This window comes from Acartia tonsa, chromosome 12 (assembly GCF_053477335.1).
Source record: "Acartia tonsa isolate MP-2025a chromosome 12, ASM5347733v1, whole genome shotgun sequence".
Lineage (NCBI taxonomy): Eukaryota > Metazoa > Arthropoda > Copepoda > Calanoida > Acartiidae > Acartia > Acartia tonsa.
In genome coordinates, this window is record NC_137271.1 from 220,341 (window position 1) to 246,849 (window position 26,509).

The window sequence follows — 26,509 nt, forward strand, 5'->3', positions numbered from 1 at the left end:
TTAAGATGATTTTTTTAATTTAAAATTTATTCACAGATACATAGCCACTAATCTTTCTAAGGGCTAGTGTGGTGAAACACCTTCAATTGTAAAGTTATAAGATCCAAGGGGGGGGGGGGAGAAGTTCATAGGCATTGAAATTTAGTATAAAATATTGCTCTGGATGTGTGGGCTTGTTGTTAAGTTATCAACCTAATTATTTTTGTAAAATCTATTATATGATTAAATCTACCAGTAAACCCCAACTTTGGCACTTGCCTTCTAGGGGCTAGTGGGGTATAACTGCCCCCAAAACTACTAAAACTTTAAGTTCTGGGCTTTTAAAAAAATATTGGGCTGATTTTGTTAAATAACTGAACTAAATAATCATTTATTAAAGTTCAACATGATATCTTTGAAAATAAGCTCAGAACTCATAATATTTGTATTTAGGGGATGTTTTACCCCACTAGACTCTAGAAGAAAAGTGCCAAATTGAAATCTGTAATAGCTTCTTAGTTCAATTATGTGAAAAATGTTTACATTAGAAATATTAGCTTGATATCTTTTTAAATAATCTCATATCTTATGATTTTAGTGTTTTATTGGCTTTTTACCCCACAAGCCCCTAGAAGAAAAGTGCCAAAAATAAAATTTTAAAGTTTTACAGGTAGATCCAATCATGTAAAAAAAATTTTAAAAAAAGAATCGGATCATGGAAAGAAAACGAAGTTGCTGGTTTCATCACATTTTCACAGTAGCTTTTGAAGGGTTATTTTAGGTTAGGTTAGGTTAAGTAAATGTTAATGATTGCCCCGCAGGGCTAGAGCCCCCCGCAGGGGCTAGAAATAGGAGAAAGGCTACTGTGAAAAAACGACGAAACCAGCAACTTCGTTTTCTTTCCATGATCCAAAGAATTATTTGATAACTATACCAACAAGTCCAAACAGCCAGGGCAAAATCTTTAGTGGCTATGTATCTCAATTATGAGAATAAATTTTAAATTAAAATATCATCTTGATAGGCTCATAACTTATAATATTTGTGTTAAAACCCACTAGTTCCAAGAAGGAAAGTGGCAAAATGAAATATTTAGTGACTACTTAGCTTAATTATGTAAAACAAAGTTTACAAAAAATTAGTTTGATATCTCTAAAAATAAGTTCAGACCTTAGATGTTAGTGTTTTGGAGCTGTTTTACCCCACTAGCCCCTAGAAGGATAGTGCCAAAAATCAATTTTCAATATTTATTCTGGTTGATTTAATCATATAAGAGATCTTACAAAAAGAATCATGTTAATATCTATAACAACAAGCCCAAAAACATCCAGAGCAAAATTTTATACTGAATTTCATTGCCAAAAAGTGTATAAACTCCCCCCCTTCCCTCCCTCCTTGGTTCTTACTACAAACTATACACATTTCAAAGACTATTTTTAATTAAGCTAAAATTGCATGCACCCAAAATATATAAATATTCCTATATAAAATGATTATATAACTCCTAGGTGCTAAGCAATACAATTTTAAAAAGGTTTGTGTAACAAGTGTCAAACTTAAAATTCATGAAAAAACTGCATTTTGAAAACTTGTGTATACTTCAGAGGATAGCTCAAAAAATAATAATAGTACAAAAACGTTATATACCAATATGAAAACTAGAGGTTATGAGCTTTCCAAGGGTATGCGTAGCATTTTTCTACCACTTCTAGGTGCTGAGCAATGACATGTTTAAAATGTCTGTATATTTCTTTGCAGGCTTGCCAATGTGAATTTTAGGTTAAAAATAGCTAAAATCTTTTTCCCGGATTTTCTTCCAAGAAGGAACGCTTTTGATTTCGTTTTTTGCATTTTTCATTAGTCTATATATGTATATATCAGAATCTGTAATAATCTCAGAGAGCCTGTTTCAAAAAACTGCTTTTCACTTCCGGCGACCAGTGAAATAATAAAGGTGCAATATTTCTTTATAAACAGTCTGATAAAAGTGTAAACTAATTTTCCTAAGTGGGCTATATATTGTCCAACACAATAAAAAAGGATATTATTATTTTAAATAACCACTGAGGTTCAACACTTTATAGACACTGAGGTATTTTTTTGTCAATAATACGAATTTAAAATAGAACTTTATAACCTAATTACTACGTTATTAAAAAACTAATTGGGAACCTTATATCATAAAATATATCCTTAACAGTAAGTGAATTGTTTCAACTATATATGACAAGTTAAATATCCCTACAAACATTATGAGAAACAAAAACGTTCAGATTTTCCCTGTTTTTTCCTTTTTCCCTTCCATAAAATGAAGGCATTATTCCTGCATATTTTTGTTAATAGGAAGTTTTTGGTTGATCAGTGTAGTGAAATGTGCTTAGAAAATGTTAAGATTTGATAATCAGATGAGAAATTTTTACGTTTACACTCCAAAACCTATCTACATCCAATGGACAATCCAAATACATAATCTTTTTAAGAGAACAAAAATATTACTCAATAACTTCCTTACAATTGACAGAAATTAATAATCAATTTCTTAATTTCTTCATTGGGTTGGGGAATTTTGTACAAGAAAAAAATATTTAGCTGTTTTCATCACACTAAATCCAAAACACCTGTTTAAATTATTTACATGGAACAGTTGCTAGTGTTAATCCATTATGTATGTTAAATAAAAGCCTTGACCTGCTTTGGTTAAAGAAATTATCTTATGATTTTACCTTTTACAACATCCCATTCCTGTTTTGATTTAATTGAAGCCAAATCACTCTTCTCCTTCCTACATTGTGTTTTAGACGCATCCCAGGTTCTTTTCATATCATTTAATATTTTGTATTTGTAGCAATATCCTATGATTATATAAAATTTTATATATAAGATGTTTATTGGATTTACTAGTCCTTAAAATATTATTTCTAAATGTTGAACATGCATGTATTAATTTTTATGAATGTTATCTACTGTTTTTTATACTTTAAGATAAGACATTGTATCTCCTTGTAATGGATGGATGTATATAATCTGAAGTTAATTAATGAGAAAAAGTTCACCTGTATTTATGTCAAAAAAGTCTCCATTGGTACTGCAGTACACTGCAAAAATATGAAATTAGTATTGTAGAAAGGCAATCCCAACTTTACAACTTAAGCTAGTATTGTAATATATTCATTTTCTAGTGTAGCTTAGCAATATTACTAATTGATTTTGAAATTTCAGAAAAGATTCCACATTAGATTTATAACTAACTCTTTATGCTCAGCTTTGCTTGGAATTTAATGAAACATCAAATTAATATATTAAAAAATATCAATATTGACTCACTTTCATACTCTTCCAAGGTCATTCCAATACTGATTTCTGATAGTTTCTGAAAAAAAACACTTAGGAACTAATAAGTAAGCATTATAAGGTTTTCAACTGTCAGCTCTGTTTTTATCCTAAAGTAGTAAATTTGTTTTTAGTCTGAAGCTTTCAATAATTATTTACCTTGAGGTTTCCAAGAACCTGGTATGATTTTTAGCTATTTATTTAGATTTAAGTCTTGGAATAGTTTCATGCCTTTTTCAATTAGTAATCTATAAAACAAAGAAGAATAATGTCTGTCTGTCCGTTTGTCTGTCCATCCGTCCATCCATCTGTCCATTAAGATCTCAGTAACCACTGAACCAATCAGATTCTACTCTTCAGAGAATAAACCTATTGGTCCTGTGGTGGTCTTAGGCTATTTTGTTTGGAATGGGATACCCCTATCCCCAAAAAAAACAAAAAAAAAAACAATTATTTTTTTGAGAATTCCCCATTTTTTTAAAAAGTAGAATGATGTCTGTCCATCTGTCCCTTAACATCTTGGTAACCACTGGATACTACTCTTCAGGGAATATACCTACTGGTCCTGTGGTGGTTTCAGGCTATTTTCTTGGTGGGTGCGACACCCCCAACCCCCCCCAATTTTTTTTAGAAAAATACCATTTTTTTTGTAAACCAAAATAAGTAATGCTGATGGGGTAACCCCCACCCACCAATGAACCCTTTCTCCCCAAAAAATAAATTATTTACATATTTTAATTTTTGTGTATGCAGGAACAACCTGGTATAATTTTTACAAATTGAAATTTTTGTGTATACGGCAAAAACTTGGGTTTAATTTTTACAAATTGAAATTTTTGTGTATACAGCACATAACCTGGGTTAAATTTGACAAGGAATAACTTTTTTGAGCTGTAAGATAAATTCTATAAGAGGGTTGACTTCCCATTACTTCATAGGGTGAAGCCCCTACTTACTAGGGGCAAAGCCACTAGTGTAAAATATAGAGCCCATAGAGGCTCAAGGCACAGTTATGAAAATAAATAAACTTTGCTTTAGAGTAAAAGAAGAATTTATAAAAAAAAGATGAAAAAGGAGTATTCTTTCTACCTGATTTTTCTCTAACTTTTCCATAAATTTATTGTAATTGATCTAAATATATGTATTATTTTACATTATTACACTAAAATTAAGAATTAATAAAATTTTATATGATATTATAAGCAGAATTAGTGCTAAATTAATAATGAATTTAAATATTCCATGGTTTAATATTAAACATAAATTTATCTTGAAGAAAGAAAATTAAACTAATTTTTCCAAATATCTTACTTATAATCCATAAAAGGTTTATTTCAATCTTAATTATTGAGCCCCATTCAAAGGACACCTGCAAGAAATACTACGCTTTAACTGCTGAAAGACTGCCACAAGAAGACCCAATACCCCAAATTTAAAGCCTTCAGCTTCAATAACACAAAAGTTCTAGGCATTTAAAAATAGCATTTTATGTACAATGAAAATTTTGAAAGATTTCCAATGCTCATAAAAGAAAAAACAATATTAAATTACGTCGCCTAGATACAAAATTATAACCTTATCTTTGTCAAAAAATTAGATTGCTGGTAAATGATTACATTTTTACAATGAAAACACCACATTTCATAGTCAAAATCTTAGAAAAAAATTTGCTTTAAATTGCATTTGTAAATGAATATAATAGCAGAAACAAAGGGGAAAACTAATACAAGCTCAGCTGTGATTGGTTACAGTATACTCGGTACAACGCAAGTTAAACTTAATTTTTTTTAATGATTTTGACATTAAAAATGGGTATTTTTATTGTAAAAATATAATTGGTTACTGACAACCTAAATTCATAACAAAAATAAGCTTATAATTTTGTTTCTTGGCCACGTAGTTTAATTTCAAAATTTCTAACATTAGCATTGAGATTCTTTCAAAATTTTCATTGTACATAAAATGTCATTTTAAAATGCCTAGATCTTTATTGTTATAGAAGCTGAAAGTTTCAAATTTGGGGTATTGGGTCTACTTGTGGCAGTCTTTCAACAGTTAGAGCGTGGTATTTCTTGCAGACTTCCATTAAGTATTTATAAGCTTACCAAGGCAGAATTCAAAACACATGAATTGTTGGAAGAACAATTTTTCCTCTATTCTTAGCTTACTACTCTTATAATAATACCTTATTTTGACTCTCTACATTTGTCATTTTTTCATTCAAACTGTTAAGTCCATTCTGAAAAATTAAAATATCTTATAATCTTATAACTACTTGTAATCAACTAAAAAATTTCTTTTTGTTAATTTTTATAATTAAAGACCAAAGATTAAAAACTTTACAGTAACTATTCTTTTAAGAAAGAACATTATAAATTAATATAAAAAAGGTTTCGTTTTTCTAAATATTTTGTAAAGAAGCCATAGGCTATAGTAAATATAAGTTTGTTCTTGATATGCAGAATTGAAAACACATGAATTGTTGGTAGAAAATTTTTTCCCTATTTCTTATTTTACTACTTTTATAACAATACCTTATTTTGACTCTCTACATTTGTCAGTTTTACATTCAAACTGCTCAGTCCATTCTGAAAAATTAAAATATTTGAAAATTATTCAAATAAATTAATCTTTACTTGTAATCTTATAATGAAATTTTGGTTCCACGCCAAACGTAGGAGTGGAAAAACATCGGAGTGGACAAACGCAAGAGTTCCAAATGTCGGAGTGGGACAAATGCAGGAGTGGGATAAACGTCGGAGTGGACAAACGCAGGATTTTTGGGACAAACGTCGGAGTGGACAAACACAGGAGTTCCAAATTATTTTTTTTCAATTTTGAATTTTTTTTTCATTTTAAAATCTTTTTTTTGAATTTTGATTTTTTTTTAACTTTGAATTTTTTTTCAATTTAGATTTTTTTTCAATTTGAATTTTTTTTTAATTTAAAATTTTTTTATACAACCCCCCTTCGTCGGTCCCGTTATTTTTCTTAGTTAGGTTAGGTTAGGTTAGGTTATAGGCTAGGGGGCTGAGCGCTGCGGCTAGGCAGGCTAGGGGGCCGAGCGCTGCGGCCATAGGCATTTATTTTGTAGACAGGGGTATAAAAGAATTTTAAAATTGTCATATTTTTAAAATAGCGGACACCCCTAGGTTTTACTTAAGCAATGTCCACTCCGACGTTTGTCCACTCCGACGTTTGTCCCACTCCTACATTTGTCCACTCTGACGTTTGGGACTCCTGCATTTGTCCACTCTTACGTTTGGGACTCCTAGGTTTGGGGTAGGACCGAAATTTTTAGTAAACATAAATCTATCTTATATTGTATTTCAATAAAAAATCATTTTTGCTAATTTTGTATTAAAAGTAACTGTTTCTTCAAGAAAGAAAATTACAAACTGAATTTAGAAAATGGAAAAGACTTTGTAGAAGGTTTGTTTTAATCTTAAACATTGAGCCCCAGGCAAGATAAGAAAATCAAGAATTATTGAAAAAAATTATCTTCCTGTACATTTTAAGTATTTATAAGCTAGCCAAGGCAGAATTCAAAACACATGAATTGAAGAACAGTTTTTCCCTATTTCTTAGCTTACTACTCTTATAAAAACACCTTATTTAGACTCTCTACGTTTGTCAGTTTTGCATTCAAACTGTTTAGTCCATTCTGAAAAATTAAAATATCTTATAATCTTATAACTAAAAACTTCTTTTTGGTTAATTTTTATATTTAAAGACCAAGATTAAAAACTTTACTGTAACTATTTCTTTAAGAAAGAAAATTATAAACTAATATAAAAAAGGTTTCATTTTTCTCAATATTTTGTAAAGAAAACATAGGCTATAGAAAATATAGGTTTTTTCTAGATATGCAGAATTGAAAACACATTAATTGTTGGTAGGAAATTTTTTCCTTCTTTCTTATTTTACTACTTTTATAAAAATACCTTATTTTGACTCTCTACATTTGTCAGTTTTGCATTCAAACTGTTTAGTCCATTCTGAAAAATTAAAATTTTTCCATATATCTTACTTATTATAGATAGTAGGTTTGTTTTAACCTTAAACATTGAGCCCCAGGCGAGATAAAAAAAGCAAGAATTATTGAAAATGGAAAAGACTTATTGGCTTTTCCTCTACATTTTAAGTATTTATAAGCTAACCAAGGCAGAATTCAAAACACATGAATTGTTGAAGAACAGTTTTTCCCTATTTCTTAGCTTACTACTCTTATAAAAATACCTTATTTAGACTCTCTACATTTGTCAGTTTTGCATTCAAACTGTTTAGTCCATTCTGAAAAATTAAAATATCTTATAATCTTATAACTAAAAACTTCTTTTTGTTTATTTTTATAATTAAAGACCAAGATTAAAAACTTTACTGTAACTATTTCTTTAAGAAAGAAAATTATAAACTAATATAAAAAAGGTTTCATTTTTCTCAATATTTTGTAAAGAAAACATAGGATAGTAAATACAGGTTTGTTCTAGATATGCAGAATTGAAGACACATGAACTGCTGGTAGGAAATTTTTTCCCTATTTTTATTTTACTACTTTTATAAAAATACCTTATTTTGACTCTCTACATTTGTCAGTTTTGCATTCAAACTGTTCAGTCCATTCTGTAAAATTAAAATATATTAAAGTAAATTAATCTTTACTTGTAATTGTAGTATTCGGCAACCCTGGGCCATGCTGCATGGCAACCCTGACCTCGACTCGTCGGAGGGCGGAGAACCCTCTCCCGAGTAACGGGGGAATGGGTACACCTGACCCCTCCCCCATGCTTTAAAATTGATTATAGTTTTGACAGCCGCATTATGGTTAATCTAAATTGTTTGGTTCCCCACCCCTTCCCAGGGATGGGGGATAATTGTTGTCCATTTTGATTAGTGCATGTATATTTATATTGAACTGTTGATTTAGTATTAATTATCCCAATCTGTGTATTTATTATTTGTTGTATTATAAATCAGTAACCTTTAGACTCTGAATAAAGTAACATCTTAGTAAATTCTGTTTGTTATTTGGTGATACCTAGAGAAGCCCAGCTTCTCTATAATTATACGTGTCCACGTCTGTTCGCACTGCCATAATCATGAACTTGGGAAGCGGCCGCTAAACCGAGGCTGCTACTACATAATCTTATAATGAAATTTTACTATTAGCAATGAAAAACTTGCAAATTTTCATTGTACTAAAATATCATTTTGAAATGTCTATAACTTTTTTGTTATTGAAGCTGGAGGCTTCAAATTTCAGTATTTAAAGAGGTGTATTTCTTGCAGGGTCCGGTTCCTTTAAGGTAATAAGATGTCTTTCTGTTTTTGTATATGTGTGTCAGTATCAAAGTATCTCTCTATCTGTGGACCAACATGGTTTCTTTGAAGCGTAGCTTTCATTAGTTTCATGGAAGATTTTCAACTATTTTGAGGGATGGTATACCCCAACCTTCTGAGACAAATTCCTTTAAGGTAATAAGATGTCTTTCTGTTTATTTATCTTTGTGTCAGTATCAAAGTATCTCTCTATCTGTTGGACCAACATGGTCTCTTTAAAGTGTAGCTTTCTTTAGTTCCATGAAAGATTTACAAATATTATGAGAGAGGGTATACCCCAACCTTCTGAGACAAACTACCCTATGGAAAAATGTTTTCTCTCAATTTTTTTTACTTTTCTCTATGAAACTAAATTTTGATGGGGAGGAATAACTTAATACTTTTCCCCCCTATAGGACTATATGAAGGTAGCCACTAGTATTATTTAACTGTGTACTAAGTTTTAGGCTATATTAAAAAATCACCTCCTCACTACATCAAACTTAGATCCCCGGGATACTGGGGGAGATTTACTTGTAAATATAATAAGTCTAACCTTAGAAAGATTATTATGCTCCACAAAATCCGTTTGAAGAACCTAAAATGAAAAAAATATTATTTTTAATATATGTTTGTTCTTGAGATGCAGAATTGAAAACACATGACTTGTTGGTAGGAATTTTTTCCTTATTTCTTATTTTACTACTGTTATAAAAAAACCTTATTTTGACTCTCTACATTTGTCAGTTTTGCATTCAAACTGTTTAGTCCATTCTGAAAAATTAAAATATCTTATAATCTTATAACTAAAAACTTCTTTTTGGTTAATTTTTATAATTAAAGACCAGGATTAAAAACTTTACTGTAACTATTTCTTTAAGAAAGAAAATGATAAACTAATATAAAAAAGGTTTCATTTTTCTCAATATTTTGTAAAGAAAACATAGGCTATAGAAAATATAGGTTTTTTCTAGATATGCAGAATTGAAAACACATGAATTGTTGGTAGGAAATTTTTTCCTTATTTTTTATTTTACTACTTTTATAAAAATACCTTATTTTGACTCTCTACATTTGTCAGTTTTGCATTCAAACTGCTCAGTCCATTCTGAAAAATTAAAATTTTTCTATATATCTTTCGTATTATCGATAGTAGGTTTGTTTTAACCTTAAACATTGAGCCCTAGGCGAGATAAGAAAAGCAAGAATTATTGAAAATGGAAAAGACTTATTGGCTTTTCCTCTACATTTTAAGTATTTACAAGCTAACCAAGGCAGAATTCAAAACACATGAATTGTTGAAGAACAGTTTTTCCCTATTTCTTAGCTTACTAGATGCAGAATTGAAAACACATGACTTGTTGGTAGGAATTTTTTCCTTATTTCTTATTTTACTACTGTTATAAAAAAACCTTATTTTGACTCTCTACATTTGTCAGTTTTGCATTCAAACTGTTTAGTCCATTCTGAAAAATTAAAATATCTTATAATCTTAAAACTAAAAACTTCTTTTTGTTTATTTTTATAATTAAAGACCAAGATTAAAAACTTTACTGTAACTATTTCTTTAAGAAAGAAAATTATAAACTAATATAAAAAAGGTTTCATTTTTCTCAATATTTTGTAAAGAAAACATAGGATAGTAAATACAGGTTTGTTCTAGATATGCAGAATTGAAAACACATGAACTGTTGGTAGGAAATTTTTTCCCTATTTCTTATTTTACTACTTTTATAAAAATACCTTATTTTGACTCTCTACATTTGTGAGTTTTGCATTCAAAATGTTCAATCCATTCTGTAAAATTAAAATGTCTTAAAATAAATTAATCTTTACTTGTAATCTTATAATGAAATTTTACTATTAGCAATGAAAAACTTGCAAATTTTCATTGTACTAAAATATCATTTTGAAATGTCTATAACTTTTTTGTTATTGAAGCTGGAGGCTTCAAATTTCAGTATTTCAGAGAGGGTATACCCCAACCCTCTGAGACAAATTACCCTATGGAAAATGTTTTCTCATTTTTTTTTACTTTTCTCTATGAAACTAAATTTTGATGGGGAGGAATAACTTAATACTTTTCCCCCCTATAAGACTATATAAAGGTAGCCACTAGTATTATTTAACTGTGTATTAAGTTTTAGGCTATATTAAAAAATCACATCCTCACCACATCAAACTTAGATCCCCGGGATACTGGGGGAGATTTACTAGTAAATAAAATAAGTCAATACCTTAGATAGGTTATTATGCTCCACAAAATCCGTTTGAAGAACCTAAAATGAAAAAAATAATATTTTTAATATATGTTTGTTCTTGAGATGCAGAATTGAAAACACATGACTTGTTGGTAGGAATTTTTTCTCTATTTCTTATTTTACTACTTTTATAAAAATACCTTATTTTGACTCTCTACATTTGTCAGTTTTGCATTCAAACTGTTTAGTCCAATCTGTAAAATTTAAATATCTTATAATTTTTAAAAATAAATTAATCTATACATGTTATCAACAAAAAAAAATTCTTTTTGTTAATATCTATATTTAAAGACCAAAGATTAAAATCTTTGCAGTAACTATTTCTAGAAGAAATAAAGTTATAAACTACTATTAAAAACAATCTTTATTCCTATTTCATAGCTTACTACTTTTATAAAAATACCTTATTTTGACTCTCTACATTTGTCAGTTTTGCAATCAAACTGTTTAGTCCATTCTGAAAAATTGAATATTCTTAAAATTATTAAACATAAATTTATCCTTTTTTGTATTTACATAAAAAATTATATTTGCTAATTTTGTAATTAAAGTAACTGTTTCTTGAAGAAAGAAAGTTACACTAATTTTTCCATATATCTTACTTATTATCCATATGAGGTTTATTTTATTCTTAATTATTAAGCCCCATTTAAGTATTTATAAGCTTACCAAGACATATTTAAAACCACGTGAATTGTTGGAAGAACAATTATTTCCCTATTCTTAACTTACTACTCTTATAAAAATACCTTATTTTGACTCTCTACATTTGTCAGTTTTTTATTCAAACTGTTTAGTCCATTCTAAAAATTTAAATATCTTAAAATTGTTAAAAATATATTAATCCTTACAAGTTTAACTAAAAAATTCCATTTTGTTAATTTTTATAATTAAAGACTAAAGATTAAAAACCTTACAGTAACTATTCCTTTAAGAAAGAACATTATAAACTAATATAAAAAAGGTTATGTGTTTCTAAATATTTTATAAAGAAGACATAGGCTATAGTAAATATATGTTTTTTCTTGATATGTAGAATTAAAAACATATGTATTGTTCGTAGGAAATTTTTCCTTATTTCTTATTATACTACTTTTATAAAAATACCTTATTTAGACTCTCTACATTTGTCAGTTTTGCATTTAAACTGTTTAGTCCATTCTGAAAAATTAAAACATTTCATAATCTTATAACAAAAAACATCTTTTTGGTTAATTTTTATAATTAAAGACTAAGATTAAAAACTTTATTGTAACTATTTCTTTAAGAAAGAAAATTATAAACTAATATAAATAAGGTTTCGTTTTTGTCAATATTTTGTAAAGACAACATAGGCTATAGTAAATATAGGTTTGTTCTAGATATGCAGAATTGAAAACACATGAATTTTTGGTAGGAAATTTTTTCCCTATTTTTTAGTTTACTATTTTTATAAAAATACCTTATTTAGACTCTCTACATTTGTCAGTTTTGCATTCAAACTGTTTAGTCCATTCTGAAAATTTAAAATAACTTAAAATAGTTAAAATAAATTAATCTTTACTTGTAATCTTATAATGAAATTTTTATTATTAGCAATGAAAAACTTTCAAAATTTCTTAGCTTACTACTCTTATAAAAATACCTTATTTAGACTCTCTACATTTGTCAGTTTTGCATTCAAACTGTTTAGTCCATTCTGAAAAATTAAATATTGATTTTTTTACTTATTTAACAACAAATCTTTATGTGATCTAATGTGATCCGTTTGATCTGATATTTGGTATACTGATTCCTGGGACAACAAAGTACAATATTTTAAGCAAAGCAACTCTATAATCAAGTCCTAAAAATGTAAATATGTCCATAAACATTATTCTGTATCAAGCAGTTTTTCAACAAATTTACTTACAATTTTGCTTTGAATCTTATACATTTATATTCTGATTATTCAGTTCTAACACTATACTGGAGGTTTCAAATTTCAGTATTTAAAGCGGTGTATTTCTTGCAGGGTCCGGTTCCTTTAAGGTAATAAGATGTCTTTCTGTTTTTGTATCTGTGTGTCAGTATCAAAGTATCTCTCTATCTGTGGACCAACATGGTTCCTTTGAAGCATAGCTTTCATTAGTTTCATGGAAGATTTTCAACTATTTTGAGGGATGGTATACCCCAACCTTCTGAGACAAATTCCTTTAAGGTAATAAGATGTCTTTCTGTTTATTTATCTTTGTGTCAGTATCAAAGTATGAGAGAGGTTATTCCCCAACCCTCTGAGACAAATTACCCTATGGAAAAATGTTTTCTCTCAATTTTTTTTACTTTTCTCTATGAAACTAAATTTTGATGGGGAGGATTAACTTAATACTTTTCCCCCCTATAGGACTATATGAAGGTAGCCACTAGTATTATTTAACTGTGTACTAAGTTTTAGGCTATATTAAAAATCACCTCCTCACCACATCAAACTTAGATCCCCGGGATACTGGGGGAGATTTACTAGTAAACAAAATAAGTCAATACCTTAGAAAGGTTATTATGCTCCACAAAATCCGTTTGAAGAACCTAAAATGAAAAAAATATTATTTTTAATATATGTTTGTTCTTGAGATGCAGAATTGAAAACACATGACTTGTTGGTAGGAATTTTTTCCTTATTTCTTATTTTACTACTTTTATAAAAATACCTTATTTTGACTCTCTACATTTGTCAGTTTTGCATTCAAACTGTTTAGTCCATTCTGAAAAATTAAAATATCTTATAATCTTATAACTAAAAACTTCTTTTTGGTTAATTTTTATAATTAAAGACCAGGATTAAAAACTTTACTGTAACTATTTCTTTAAAAAAAAAATTATAAACTAATATAAAAAAAGGTTTCATTTTTCTCAATATTTTGTAAAGAAAACATAGGCTATAGAAAATATAGGTTTTTTCTAGATATGCAGAATTGAAAACACATGAATTGTTGGTAGGAAATTTTTTCCTTATTTCTTATTTTACTACTTTTATAAAAATACCTTATTTTGACTCTCTACATTTGTCAGTTTTGCATTCAAACTGCTCAGTCCATTCTGAAAAATTAAAATTTTTCCATATATCTTTTGTATTATAGATAGTAGGTTTGTTTTAACCTTAAACATTGAGCCCTAGGCAAGAATTATTGAAAATGGAAAAGACTTATTGGCTTTTCCTCTACATTTTAAGTATTTACAAGCTAACCAAGGCAGAATTCAAAACACATGAATTGTTGAAGAACAGTTTTTCCCTATTTCTTAGCTTACTAGATGCAGAATTCAAAACACATGAATTGTTGAAGAACAGTTTTTCCCTATTTCTTAGCTTACTACTCTTATAAAAATACCTTATTTAGACTCTCTACATTTGTCAGTTTTGCATTCAAACTGTTTAGTCCATTCTGAAAAATTAAAATATCTTATAATCTTATAACTAAAAACTTCTTTTTGTTTATTTTTATAATTAAAGACCAAGATTAAAAACTTTACTGTAACTATTTCTTTAAGAAAGAAAATTATAAACTAATATAAAAAAGGTTTCATTTTTCTCAATATTTTGTAAAGAAAACATAGGATAGTAAATACAGGTTTGTTCTAGATATGCAGAATTGAAAACACATGAACTGTTGGTAGGAAATTTTTTCCCTATTTCTTATTTTACTTCTTTTATAAAAATACCTTATTTTGACTCTCTACATTTGTCAGTTTTGCATTCAAAATGTTCAATCCATTCTGTAAAATTAAAATATCTTAAAATAAATTAATCTTTACTTGTAATCTTATAATGAAATTTTACTATTAGCAATGAAAAACTTGCAAATTTTCATTGTACTAAAATATCATTTTGAAATGTCTATAACTTTTTTGTTATTGAAGCTGGAGGCTTCAAATTTCAGTATTTCAGAGAGGGTATACCCCAACCCTCTGAGACAAATTACCCTATGGAAAAATGTTTTCTCTCATTTTTTTTTACTTTTCTCTATGAAACTAAATTTTGATGGGGAGGAATAACTTAATACTTTTCCCCCCTATAGGACTATATAAAGGTAGCCACTAGTATTATTTAACTGTGTATTAAGTTTTAGGCTATATTAAAAAATCACATCCTCACCACATCAAACTTAGATCCCCGGGATACTGGGGGAGATTTACTAGTAAATAAAATAAGTCAATACCTTAGATAGGTTATTATGCTCCTCAAAATCCGTTTGAAGAACCTAAAATGAAAAAAATATTATTTTTAATATATGTTTGTTCTTGAGATGCAGAATTGAAAACACATGACTTGTTGGTAGGAATTTTTTCTCTATTTCTTATTTTACTACTTTTATAAAAATACCTTATTTTGACTCTCTACATTTGTCAGTTTTGCATTCAAACTGTTTAGTCCAATCTGTAAAATTTAAATATCTTATAATTTTTAAAAATAAATTAATCTATACATGTTATCAACAAAAAAAATTCTTTTTGTTAATATCTATATTTAAAGACCAAAGATTAAAATCTTTGCAGTAACTATTTCTAGAAGAAATAAAGTTATAAACTACTATTAAAAACAATCTTTATTCCTATTTCATAGCTTACTACTTTTATAAAAATACCTTATTTTGACTCTCTACATTTGTCAGTTTTGCAATCAAACTGTTTAGTCCATTCTGAAAAATTGAATATTCTTAAAATTATTAAACATAAATTTATCCTTTTTTGTATTTACATAAAAAATTATTTTTGCTAATTTTGTAATTAAAGTAACTGTTTCTTGAAGAAAGAAAGTTACACTAATTTTTCTATATATCTTACTTATTATCCATATGAGGTTTATTTTATTCTTAATTATTGAGCCCCATTTAAGTATTTATAAGCTTACCAAGACAGATTTAAAACCACATGAATTGTTGGAAGAACAATTATTTCCCTATTCTTAACTTACTACTCTTATAAAAATACCTTATTTTGACTCTCTACATTTGTCAGTTTTTTATTCAAACTGTTTAGTCCATTCTAAAAAATTTAAATATCTTAAAATTGTTAAAAATATATTAATCCTTACAAGTTCAACTAAAAAATTTTATTTTGTTAATTTTTATAATTAAAGACCAAAGATTAAAAACCTTACAGTAACTATTCCTTTAAGAAAGAACATTATAAACTAATATAAAAAAGGTTATGTGTTTCTAAATATTTTGTAAAGAAGACATAGGCTATAGTAAATATATGTTTGTTCTTGATATGTAGAATTAAAAACACATGAATTGTTTGTAGGAAATTTTTCCCTATTTCTTATTATACTACTTTTATAAAAATACCTTATTTAGACTCTCTACATTTGTCAGTTTTGCATTTAAACTGTTTAGTCCATTCTGAAAAATTAAAACATTTCATAATCTTATAACAAAAAACATCTTTTTGGTTAATTTTTATAATTAAAGACTAAGATTAAAAACTTTATTGTAACTATTTCTTTAAGAAAGAAAATTATAAACTAATATAAATAAGGTTTCGTTTTTGTCAATATTTTGTAAAGAAAACATAGGCTATAGTAAATATAGGTTTGTTCTAGATATGCAGAATTGAAAACACATGAATTTTTGGTAGGAAAGTTTTTCCCTATTTTTTAGTTTACTATTTTTATAAAAATACCTTATTTAGACTCTCTACATTTGTCAGTTTTGCATTCAAACTGTTTAGTCCATTCTGAAAATTTAAAATAACTTAAAATAGTTAAAATAAATTAATCTTTACTTGTAATCTTATAATGAAATTTTTATTATTAGCAATGAAAAACTTTCAAAATTTCTTAGCTTACTACTCTTATAAAAATACCTTATTTAGACTCTCTACATTTGTCAGTTTTGCATTCAAACTGTTTAGTCCATTCTGAAAAATTAAAATATCTTATAATGTTATAACTAAAAACTTCTTTTTGGTTATTTTTAATAGGGAAGCTTTTTTATATTTAGGATCGGTCTGTACGTCTGTCCGAGATAGATAGCTTTAATTCGTTAATTTAGGCATGTTAGAATTGTCCTATCTATTTCATGATGATTCCTGTAGTAGTTAGGTACGATTTAGAAATTGTTGCAACTCTATAATCATTACCAGAATGTCCGTACGTCCATTTTAAGTATATTGATTTTTTTACTTATTTAACAACAAATCTTTATGTGATCTAATGTGATCCGTTTGATCTGATATTTGGTATACTGATTACTGGGACAACAAAGTACAATATTTTAAGCGAAGCAACTCTATAATCAAGTCCTAAAAATGTAAATATGTCCATAAACATTATTCTGTATCAAGCAGTTTTTCAACAAATTTACTTACAATTTTGCTTTGAATCTTATACATTTATATTCAGATTATTCAGTTCTAACACTATACAAGTGTTAATGTCTGTTTGTCCTACCATTTCAGTGCTTCGCTTTTATGGATGTTGTCATCCTTGTTTATAATTAAAGACCAAGATTAAAAACTTTACTGTAACTATTTTTTTAAGAAAGAAAATTATAAATATAAACTAATATAAATAAGGTTTTGTTTTTCTCAATATTTTGTAAAGAAAACATAGGCTATAGTAAATATAGGTTTGTTTTAGATATGCAGAATTGAAAACACATGAATTGTTGGTAGGAAATTTTTTCCCTGTTTTTTATTTTACTATTTTTATAAAAATACCTTATTTAGACTCTCTACATTTGTCAGTTTTGCATTCAAACTGTTAAGTCCAATCTAAAAAATTTAGTTATCTTAAAATTGGTAAAAATATATTAATCCCTACAAGTAATCAACTAAAAAATTTCTTTTTTGTTATTATTTACTATTAAATGAAATAAGTAAATACCTTAGTTTGGTTATTATGCTCCACAAAATCCTTTTGAAGAACCTAAAACGAAAAAATATTATTTTGAGTTCAAAATCAGATTCTTCAAAGGTATAATAGTTCCAGGACTCAATATTTTATTAAGATTTAGCTGAAGCTTCTTTTAGTTGATGTAAAGTTAAAGGGCGAATATAGGTTCGATATGATATGAGCTTATATCAAAGGTGCCATTACATACTTTTAGAATATCTATGCCAAATTTAAAAATTCAAAAAAATCCTTAATTAGATTTTGCAATTTTCTGTTTCAATTGAACATATAATAAATGAGATTGCCGACAAAATCGTTTATTTTAGCCCTTTACAAGACTTTTTTTTGACTATTTTGCTTAAGTTTGATTGACTATTACATTGGCACGCACCTTAAAAGATAATTTAAATGTTTATTATTTTAGATTATATACTAGTTTATTTAATTTTTTAAAAAGCATAAAAATAATTTGCGTAGAAAGGCGTCAGGAGAATTGACAGGGTAAATAATACGTCTTAAAGTTTATTTTCTGTACAGAGATCTTTGATTATTTCATGATGATATAAACAACCCTTCTGTACGCATTTTCAACACACACACACACGGCCACAAAAAAACAGGGATTTGAAATCATTCTTCCTCCAAGAAAATTCTATTGATTAATTTTTTTTAATTTTTACATTATTTGATGTCTTTTTTAACTTTTAAATAATTTACTTTATGAAGGTAGAAGGAGGGTATATTTACCCCTGATTAATTGGTTTCCACGTTATTACGGCTATCATTTAACGAAAGCTTTTTAATTCAACCTTGCCACGAAGCCTTGTGTGATGCTAGGGTGTTTGAGTTCTTAGGGAACCACACTAATTACAATTACACTAATTCGAGATTGACGGGTTTTAAGCTATTAACAGACTTATACAATTGAATATGTCAATATTTTTAAGTTATTTATAATCTATGGAATTGCACCTTTGATATATGCTCATATCATATCGAACCTATATTCACCCTTTAAATTTTAAAAAAATCTTACTAATTATTCATACTTGGTTTTTTTTTAATCTTAAATATTAAGCCCAAGGCAAGTTAAGAAAAGCAATAATTATTGAAAATGGAAAAGACTTATTGGCTTTTCCTGTACAGTTTAAAGGGAGTGCATATGTAAAATTTTCTCATCTGATTATCAAATCTAAACCTAAGCCATAGTAAATATAGGTTTGTTCTAGATATGCAGAATTCTTACAAAGAACAATAAATTTTCCTATATCCTTAATTACTACTCTTATAAAAATACCTGATTTTGACTCCCTATATTTGTCATTTTTTTATTCAAACTGTTCAATCCATCCTTAAACATTTAAATATCTTATAATTTAAATTGTTAAACAAAAATTTTTCCTTTCTTGTATTTAAAAGAAAAGTGTTGCTAATTTTGTATTAAGAACAATCTTTATTCCTATTTCATAGCTTCCTACTTTTATAAAAATACCTTATTTTGACTCTCTACATTTGTCAGTTTTGCAATCAAACTTTTTAGTCCATTCGGAAAAATTAAAATATCTTAAAATTCTTCTAATAAATTATCTTTACTTGTAATCTTACAATGAAATTTTAGTAAACATAAATTTATCCTATCTTGTATTTAAATAAAAAATCATTTTTGCTAATTTTGTATTGAAAGTAACTGTTTTTTGGAGAAAGAAAATTACAAACTGATTTTAAAAGTGTTTTTTCCATATATCTTACTTATTATAGATAGTAGGTTTGTTTTAATCTTAAACATTGAGCCCCAGGCAAGATAAGAAAATCAAGAATTATTGAAAAAAATTATCTTCCTGTACATTTTAAGTATTTATAAGCTAGCCAAGGCAGAATTCAAAACACATAAATTGAAGAACAGTTTTTCCCTATTTCTTAGCTTACTACTCTGATAAAAATACATTATTTTGACTCTCTACATTTGTCAGTTTTTTATTCAAACTATTAAGTCCATTCTAAAAAATTTAAATATCTTAAAATTGTTAAAAATATATTAATCCTTACAAGTAATCAACTAAAAAATTCCTTTTTGTTAATTTTTATAATTAAAGACCAAAGATTAAAAACCTTGCAGTAACTATTCCTTTAAGAAAGAACATTATAAACTAATATAAAAAAGGTTATGTGTTTCTAAATATTTTGTGAAGAAGACATAGGCTATAGTAAATATATGTTTGTTCTTGATATGTAGAATTGAAAACACATGAATTGTTTGTAGGAAATTTTTTCCCTTATTGTACTACTTTAATAAAAATACCTTATTTTGACTCTCTACATTAGTCAGTTTTGCATTCAAACTGTTCAGTCCATTCTGAAAAAATAAAATTTTTCCATATATCTTACTTGTTATAGATAGTAGGTTTGTTTTTCTCTTAAACATTGAGCCCCAGGCGAGATAAGAAAAGCAAAAATTATTGAAAATGGAAAAGAGTTATAGACTTTTCCTGTACATTTTAAGTATTTATAAGCTAACCAAGGCAGAATTCAAAACATATGAATTGATGAAGAACAGTTTTTCCCTATTTCTTAGCTTACTACTCTTCTAAAAATACCTTATTTTGACTCTCTACACTTGTCAGTTTTGCAATCAAACTGTTTAGTCCATTCTGAAAAATTAAATAATCTTAAAATTATTAAACATAAATTTATCCTTTCTTGTAATTACTTAAAAAAATATTTTTGCTAATTTTGTAATTAAAGTAACTGTTTCTTGAAGAAAGAAAATTACACTAATTTTTCCATGATCTTACTTATTATCCATATAAGGTTTATTTCAATCTTAATTATTTAGCCCCATTTAAGTATTTATAAGCTTACCAAGGGAGAATTCAAAACACATGAATTGTTGGAAGAATAATTTTTTCCCTCTTCTTAGCTCATTACTTTTATAAAAATACCTTATTTTGACTCTCTACATTTGTCAGTTTTGCATTCAAACTGTTTAGTCCATTCTGAAAAATTAAAATATCTTGTAATGTTATAACTAAAAACTTCTTTTTGGTTATTTTTATAATTAAAGACTAAGATTAAAAACTTTACTGCAACTATTGTTTTAAGAAAGAAAATGATAAACTATTATAAATAAGGTTACGTTTTTCTCAATATTTTGTAAAGAAAACATAGGTTTGTTTTAGATATGCAGAATTGAAAACACATGAATTGTTGGTAGGAAATTTTTTTCCTATTTCTTATTTTACTTCTTTTATAAAAATACCTTATTTTGACTCTCTACATTTGTCAGTTTTGCATTTAAACTGTTCAGTCCATTCTGAAAAATTAAAATATCTTAAAATTCTTCAAATAAATTATCTTTACTTGTAATCTTATAATGAAATTTTTATTATTAGCAATGAAAAACTTTCAAAATTTTCACTGTACTAAAAATATCATTTTGAAATGTCTATAACTTTTTTGTTATTGAAGTTGGAGGCTTCAAATTTTAGTATTTAAAGCGGTGTATTTCTTGCAGGGTTCCTTTAAGGTAATAAGATGTCTTTTTGTTTTTATATCTGTGTGTCATTATCAAAATATCTCTATATCTGTTGGACCACCATGGTCTCTTTAAAGCGTAGCTTTCTTTAGTTCCATGGAAGATTTTTAACTATTTTGAAGGAGGGTATACCCCAACCTTCTGAGACAAAATGTTTTCTCTCAAAATTTGTTTACTTTTCTCTATGAAACTAATTTTTAATTCGGAGGATTAACTTAAAAAGCAAAAATTATTAAAAATGGAAAAGACTTATTGGCTTTACCTGTACAGTTTAAAGGGAGTGTAAATGTAAAAATTTCTTATCTGATTATCAAAATTAAACATAAGCCATAGTAAATATAGGTTTGTTCTAGATATGCAGAATTCTTACAAAGAACAATAAATTTTCCTATATCCTTAATTACTACTCTTATAAAAATACCTGATTTTGACTTCCTATATTTGTCATTTTTTCATTCAAACTCTTCAATCCATTCTGAAAAGTTAACTGAAACTGTTTCTTGAAGAAAGAAAATTACAATGATTTTTCCATATATCTTACTTACTATCCATATAAGTTTTATTTTAATCTTAATTATTGAGCCCCATTTAAGTATTTATAAGCTTACCAAGGCAGAATTCAAAACACATGAATTGTTGGAAGAACAATTTTTTCCCTATTATTATCTTATTACTCTTATTTTGACTCTCTCCATTTGTCAGTTTTTCATTCAAACTGTTAAGTCCATTTTAAAAAATTAAAATATCTTAAAATTGTTGAAAATATAATAACCCTTACTTGTAATCAACTAAAATATTCCTTTTTGTTAATTTTTATAATTAAAGACCAAAGATTAAAAACTTTACAGTAACTATTCCTTTAAGAAAGAACATTATAAACTAATATAAAAAAGGTTTCATTTTTCTAAATATTTTGTAAAGAAAACATAGGCTATAGTAAATATATGTTTGTTCTAGATATGCAGATTTGAAAGCACATGAATTGTTGGTAGGAAATTTTTTCCCTATTTCTTATTTTACTACTTTTATAGAAATACCTTATTTAGACTCTCTACATTTGTCAGTTTTGCATTCAAACTGTTTAGTCCACTCTGAAAAATTAAAATATCTTATAATCTTATAACTATAAAATGTCTTTTGTTAATTTTATAATTAAAGACCAAAGATTAAAAACTTTACTGTAACTATTTCTTTAAAAAAGAAAATTATAAACTAATAAAAAAACAAGAATTGTTTGTAGGAAATTTTCCCTATTTCTTATTTTACTACATACAGGGTGTCCCATGTAAACTGTTTGTTTTGAAAAGCTTATTACTCCTTTAATATTTGAGCTAGCTTAGTAAAATAAAAAGTATTTGGCAGCCCACTACTGACCATTTTATAGGATAATGATGAAAAATCCACAAAATAAACAGGAAAAAATCTACGAGGTATTACATAAGAGGTTCATTTTATTGAATTTAGACTAACCCAGAGGAAAATATTTGCTTTGTAAACTTTAAGATTAGTTTGAGTCCAAACTGCTGGTCGCTCAGACTTTCTAAGCACAAAAATATAACAATCTTGACATGGCATACTAGAAATTCTCAATATTCAAGAATCTGAAGTGTAATATAGGTGAACAATATGTAAAAATATGCATAATATTGATCTTCTTTGTTAATTTTTCATGTGAGCTCGCTTTAAATGCACACAAGAACCTGAAATATACCAGATTTTTAAATTAGACTACAATGCCAGTTCTTATTATGTCAGAGTAAGTCTTTGTGATCCACCGTTTGACCACCAGCTGCATTATAAGTTAACTAAGGCATATTTTTCTTGTTTATTAGTCTTATATTCACTAAAATCAGCCTGTTATGTATTACCTTGTAGATTTTTTTCTGTTATCTTTGCGGATTTTTCATCACTATATCATTAAATGGTCAGTAGTAGGCTGACAAATACTTTTTATTTTACGAAGATAGCTCAAATATTAAGGGAGTAATAAGCGTTTCAAAAAAAACAGTTTATGTGGGACACCCTGTAGGCTGTAGTAAATATAGGTTTGTTCTAGATATGCAGATTTAAAAACACATGAATTGTTTTGCATTCAAAATGTTCACTCCATTCTAAAAAATTAAAATATCTTAAAATACTTAAAATAGATTAATCTTTACTTGTAATCTTATAATGAAATTTTTATTATTAGCAATGAAAAACTTTCAAAATTTTCATTGTACTAAAAACATCATTTTGAAATGTCTATAACTTTTTTGTTATTGAAGCTGGAGGCTTCAAATTTCAGTATTTAAAGCGGTGTATTTCTTGCAGGGTTCCTTTAAGGTAATAAGATGTCTTTCTGTTTTTGTATCTGTGTGTCAGTATCAAAGTATCTCTCTATCTGTTGGACCAACATGGTCTCTTTACAGTGTAGCTTTCTTTAGTTCCATGGAAGATTTTCAACTATTATGAGGGAGGGTATACCCCAACCTTCTGAGACAAATTCCTTTAAGGTAATAAGATGTCTTTCTGTTTATGTATCTGTGTGTCAGTATCAAAGTATCTCTCTATCCGTTGGACCAACATGGTCTCTTTAAAGTGTAGCTTTCTTTAGTTCCATGGAAGATTTACAAATATTATGAGAGAGGGTATACCCCAACCCTCTGAGACAAATTACCCTAAGGAAAAATGTTTTCTCTCAAATTTTGTTTACTTTTCTATGAAACTAAATTTTGATGGGGAGGATTAACTTAATACTTTTCCCCCCTATAGGACTATATGAAGGTAGTCACTAGTATTATTTAACTGTGTATTAAGTTTTAGGCTGTATCAAAATATCACCTCCTAACCACATCAAACTTAGATCCCCGGGATACTGGGGGAGATTTACTGGTAAATAAAATAAGTCAATACCTTAGTTAGGTTATTATGCTCCACAAAATCGGTTTGAAGAACCTAAAATGAAAAAATATTATTTTGAGTTCAAAATCAGATTCTTCAAAGGTATAACAGTTCCAGGACTCAATATTTTATAAAGATTTAGCTGAAGCCTCTTTTAGCTGATGTAAAAATTTCTCATCTGATTATCAAATCTTAACATTTTCTAAGCACTTTTTACTAGACTGATCAACCAAAAACGTCCTATTAACAAAAATATGCAGGAATAATGCCTTGATTTTATGGTATTTTGGGAGGGAAAAAGGAAAAAACAGGGAAAATCTGTTGACAAATTGAATCTACAACAATTTTTAGTGAAACAAAACTGAAAACTTTTGTGTCAAGCATTAAAAACCAAAAACAATAAGATTAAACACATAATATCTCGCTCAGAAACTACAAATATAAGCCAACAAAACATGGATAACACTAGAGTGAGGACCAACAATGTTAGAGTGACAAAAAAGAAGAATAGACCAGGGGCGAGACAAAGAAAATATAAATCAACAATACTTAAAAGATAACAGAAAAAAACACTAGTCAACATTGTGTTTAATTACTCTAGCGTTGATTTAGGTGATGCAGCCATACAAGATCTGAACAAAAGACTAAATTTTTGTATCAAACCTCCAAATATAGACATAACAGAAATTTTATCAGATCATTTAAAATTCAGTCAACGAATGCAATGGGCAGAACAATTTTACAGTGACAATGTTGAACCTGAGGACAGTAATTTTATTCCATCAATAATTAAACAGGAGAATTTTTTTTTTCCAAATTTTAGCTAAACCACTACAAACTGTCCTTAAAGGGCGTGTAAACATAAAAATTTCTCATCTGATTATCAAATCTTAACATTTTCTAAGCACCTTTCACTACACTGATCAACCAAAAACGTCCTATTTACAAAAATATCCAGGAAAAATGCCTTGATTTTATGGTATTTTGGGAGGGAAAAAGGAAAAAACAGAGAAAATCTGAACGGTTTTTTTTCTTATAATGTTTGTAGGGATATTTAACTTGTCATATATAGTTGAAACAATTTACTTACTGTTAAGGATTTATTTTATGATATAAAATTGCTAATTGGTTTTTTTATAATGTAGTAATTAGGTAATAAAGACCTATTTTAAATTCGTATTATTGACAAAAAAATACCTCACTGTCTACAAAGGGTTGAATCTCATAGGTTATTTAAAATAATAATATCCTTGTTTATTGTGTTGGACAATAAATAACCCACTTTCAAGAATTAGTTTACACTTTTATCAGACTGTTTATAAAAAAATATTGCGTCTTTATTATTTACAAATTTGTAATTAAAGGTGGGCGAGAGATCGGCCATCTAAAGTTAATTGGATACTAATAAAAAAACCTGTTTATAGCTTTGTTATTGTATTTGGTTTTCAATAAAAAATATTGCTTATTTTATCAATTTCTAAGTAACTAAACATTGGTTTAAAGCAAGGGTTATATTAAAAGTCAGCTTAACCGTTAGGAAAAATCAGAAACTATGTGAAAAAGTTTAATTTTAGCTATAATGGGAGAAAAAAGCAATTTAATGCACATTTTATATAATACGGAAAATTTCTTCGTTTCCCATTACCTTATAAAAATCGTCGGAAAAAGCAGTTTTTAAGCAAACAAAAGCGCGTTTTGCTCTATCTGTGAGATATTATGAATGAGATAATGTTAAGGTTTGATATTAAGATGAGAAAAATTTACGTTCACAGTCCCTTTAATACTGTAGAATCTAATTTACAAAACGGAACTCTGTAGAACAAAAAATCACCTCAATCAAAAAATTTGGAATCTACCAGAGGACGAGTTTGAGGCCCTCCAGAACCTAGTCAAGCTGCAGAAAGAACGCCAGACCAATGCATCGGAGGTGTTGGAATTACAATTTGAAAGCAATTTTCAAAGTGCCTTCTAGAATGGAAACCCATCAATGACCGGCTAATCAAAGCCAGGTTTAATACAAAATATGCCAAAACCACTATAATCCAATGTTATGCTCCAACCAAACAAGCAGCAGATGATAATAAAGCAGGGATTAAGGGAGGGGACAATGGATCGAATATTCAATTTTTAGGAGTCTCAGACTTTGGGGACTGGCTTAAAGGGAACATGAAGGAATTTAGCAGTTTCTAACCAATCTTGGGGACCAATTATGAATGACGTCACGCAAAATCATGCATAATCTCGCGGCAAACTAGCGCGTCAACAAAAAGATAAACAATAACAAGCAGACAGAATATTTTGATTTTGAAAATTATTTTGTAAATTGAATCATTACATTTTTGATATCTAATTCTT

At 27.7% G+C, this 26,509-nt stretch overlaps 1 protein-coding gene across 1 annotated transcript in view; it reads right to left on the minus strand.

Moving 5' to 3' along the window:
- Window positions 1-26,509, minus strand: part of LOC145334405 (uncharacterized) — a 75,707-nt gene that overhangs the window by 21,218 nt on the left and 27,980 nt on the right. The window contains exons 20-47 of the mRNA XM_080179858.1: window positions 20,996-21,049; window positions 20,679-20,732; window positions 20,334-20,387; window positions 17,565-17,618; window positions 16,710-16,763; window positions 16,193-16,246; window positions 15,834-15,887; window positions 15,488-15,541; window positions 15,062-15,103; window positions 14,565-14,618; window positions 14,234-14,287; window positions 13,890-13,943; window positions 13,556-13,609; window positions 13,392-13,433; window positions 12,514-12,567; window positions 11,997-12,050; window positions 11,293-11,346; window positions 10,866-10,907; window positions 10,372-10,425; window positions 9,683-9,736; window positions 9,185-9,226; window positions 7,879-7,932; window positions 7,549-7,602; window positions 5,844-5,897; window positions 5,495-5,548; window positions 3,304-3,349; window positions 3,033-3,074; window positions 2,703-2,831 (exon numbers count right to left, since the gene is read on the minus strand). Of these exons, the coding sequence (XP_080035984.1) occupies window positions 2,703-2,831; window positions 3,033-3,074; window positions 3,304-3,349; window positions 5,495-5,548; window positions 5,844-5,897; window positions 7,549-7,602; window positions 7,879-7,932; window positions 9,185-9,226; window positions 9,683-9,736; window positions 10,372-10,425; window positions 10,866-10,907; window positions 11,293-11,346; window positions 11,997-12,050; window positions 12,514-12,567; window positions 13,392-13,433; window positions 13,556-13,609; window positions 13,890-13,943; window positions 14,234-14,287; window positions 14,565-14,618; window positions 15,062-15,103; window positions 15,488-15,541; window positions 15,834-15,887; window positions 16,193-16,246; window positions 16,710-16,763; window positions 17,565-17,618; window positions 20,334-20,387; window positions 20,679-20,732; window positions 20,996-21,049 (1,519 nt within the window). The remainder of the gene's footprint in view (window positions 1-2,702; window positions 2,832-3,032; window positions 3,075-3,303; window positions 3,350-5,494; window positions 5,549-5,843; window positions 5,898-7,548; window positions 7,603-7,878; window positions 7,933-9,184; window positions 9,227-9,682; window positions 9,737-10,371; window positions 10,426-10,865; window positions 10,908-11,292; window positions 11,347-11,996; window positions 12,051-12,513; window positions 12,568-13,391; window positions 13,434-13,555; window positions 13,610-13,889; window positions 13,944-14,233; window positions 14,288-14,564; window positions 14,619-15,061; window positions 15,104-15,487; window positions 15,542-15,833; window positions 15,888-16,192; window positions 16,247-16,709; window positions 16,764-17,564; window positions 17,619-20,333; window positions 20,388-20,678; window positions 20,733-20,995; window positions 21,050-26,509) is intronic.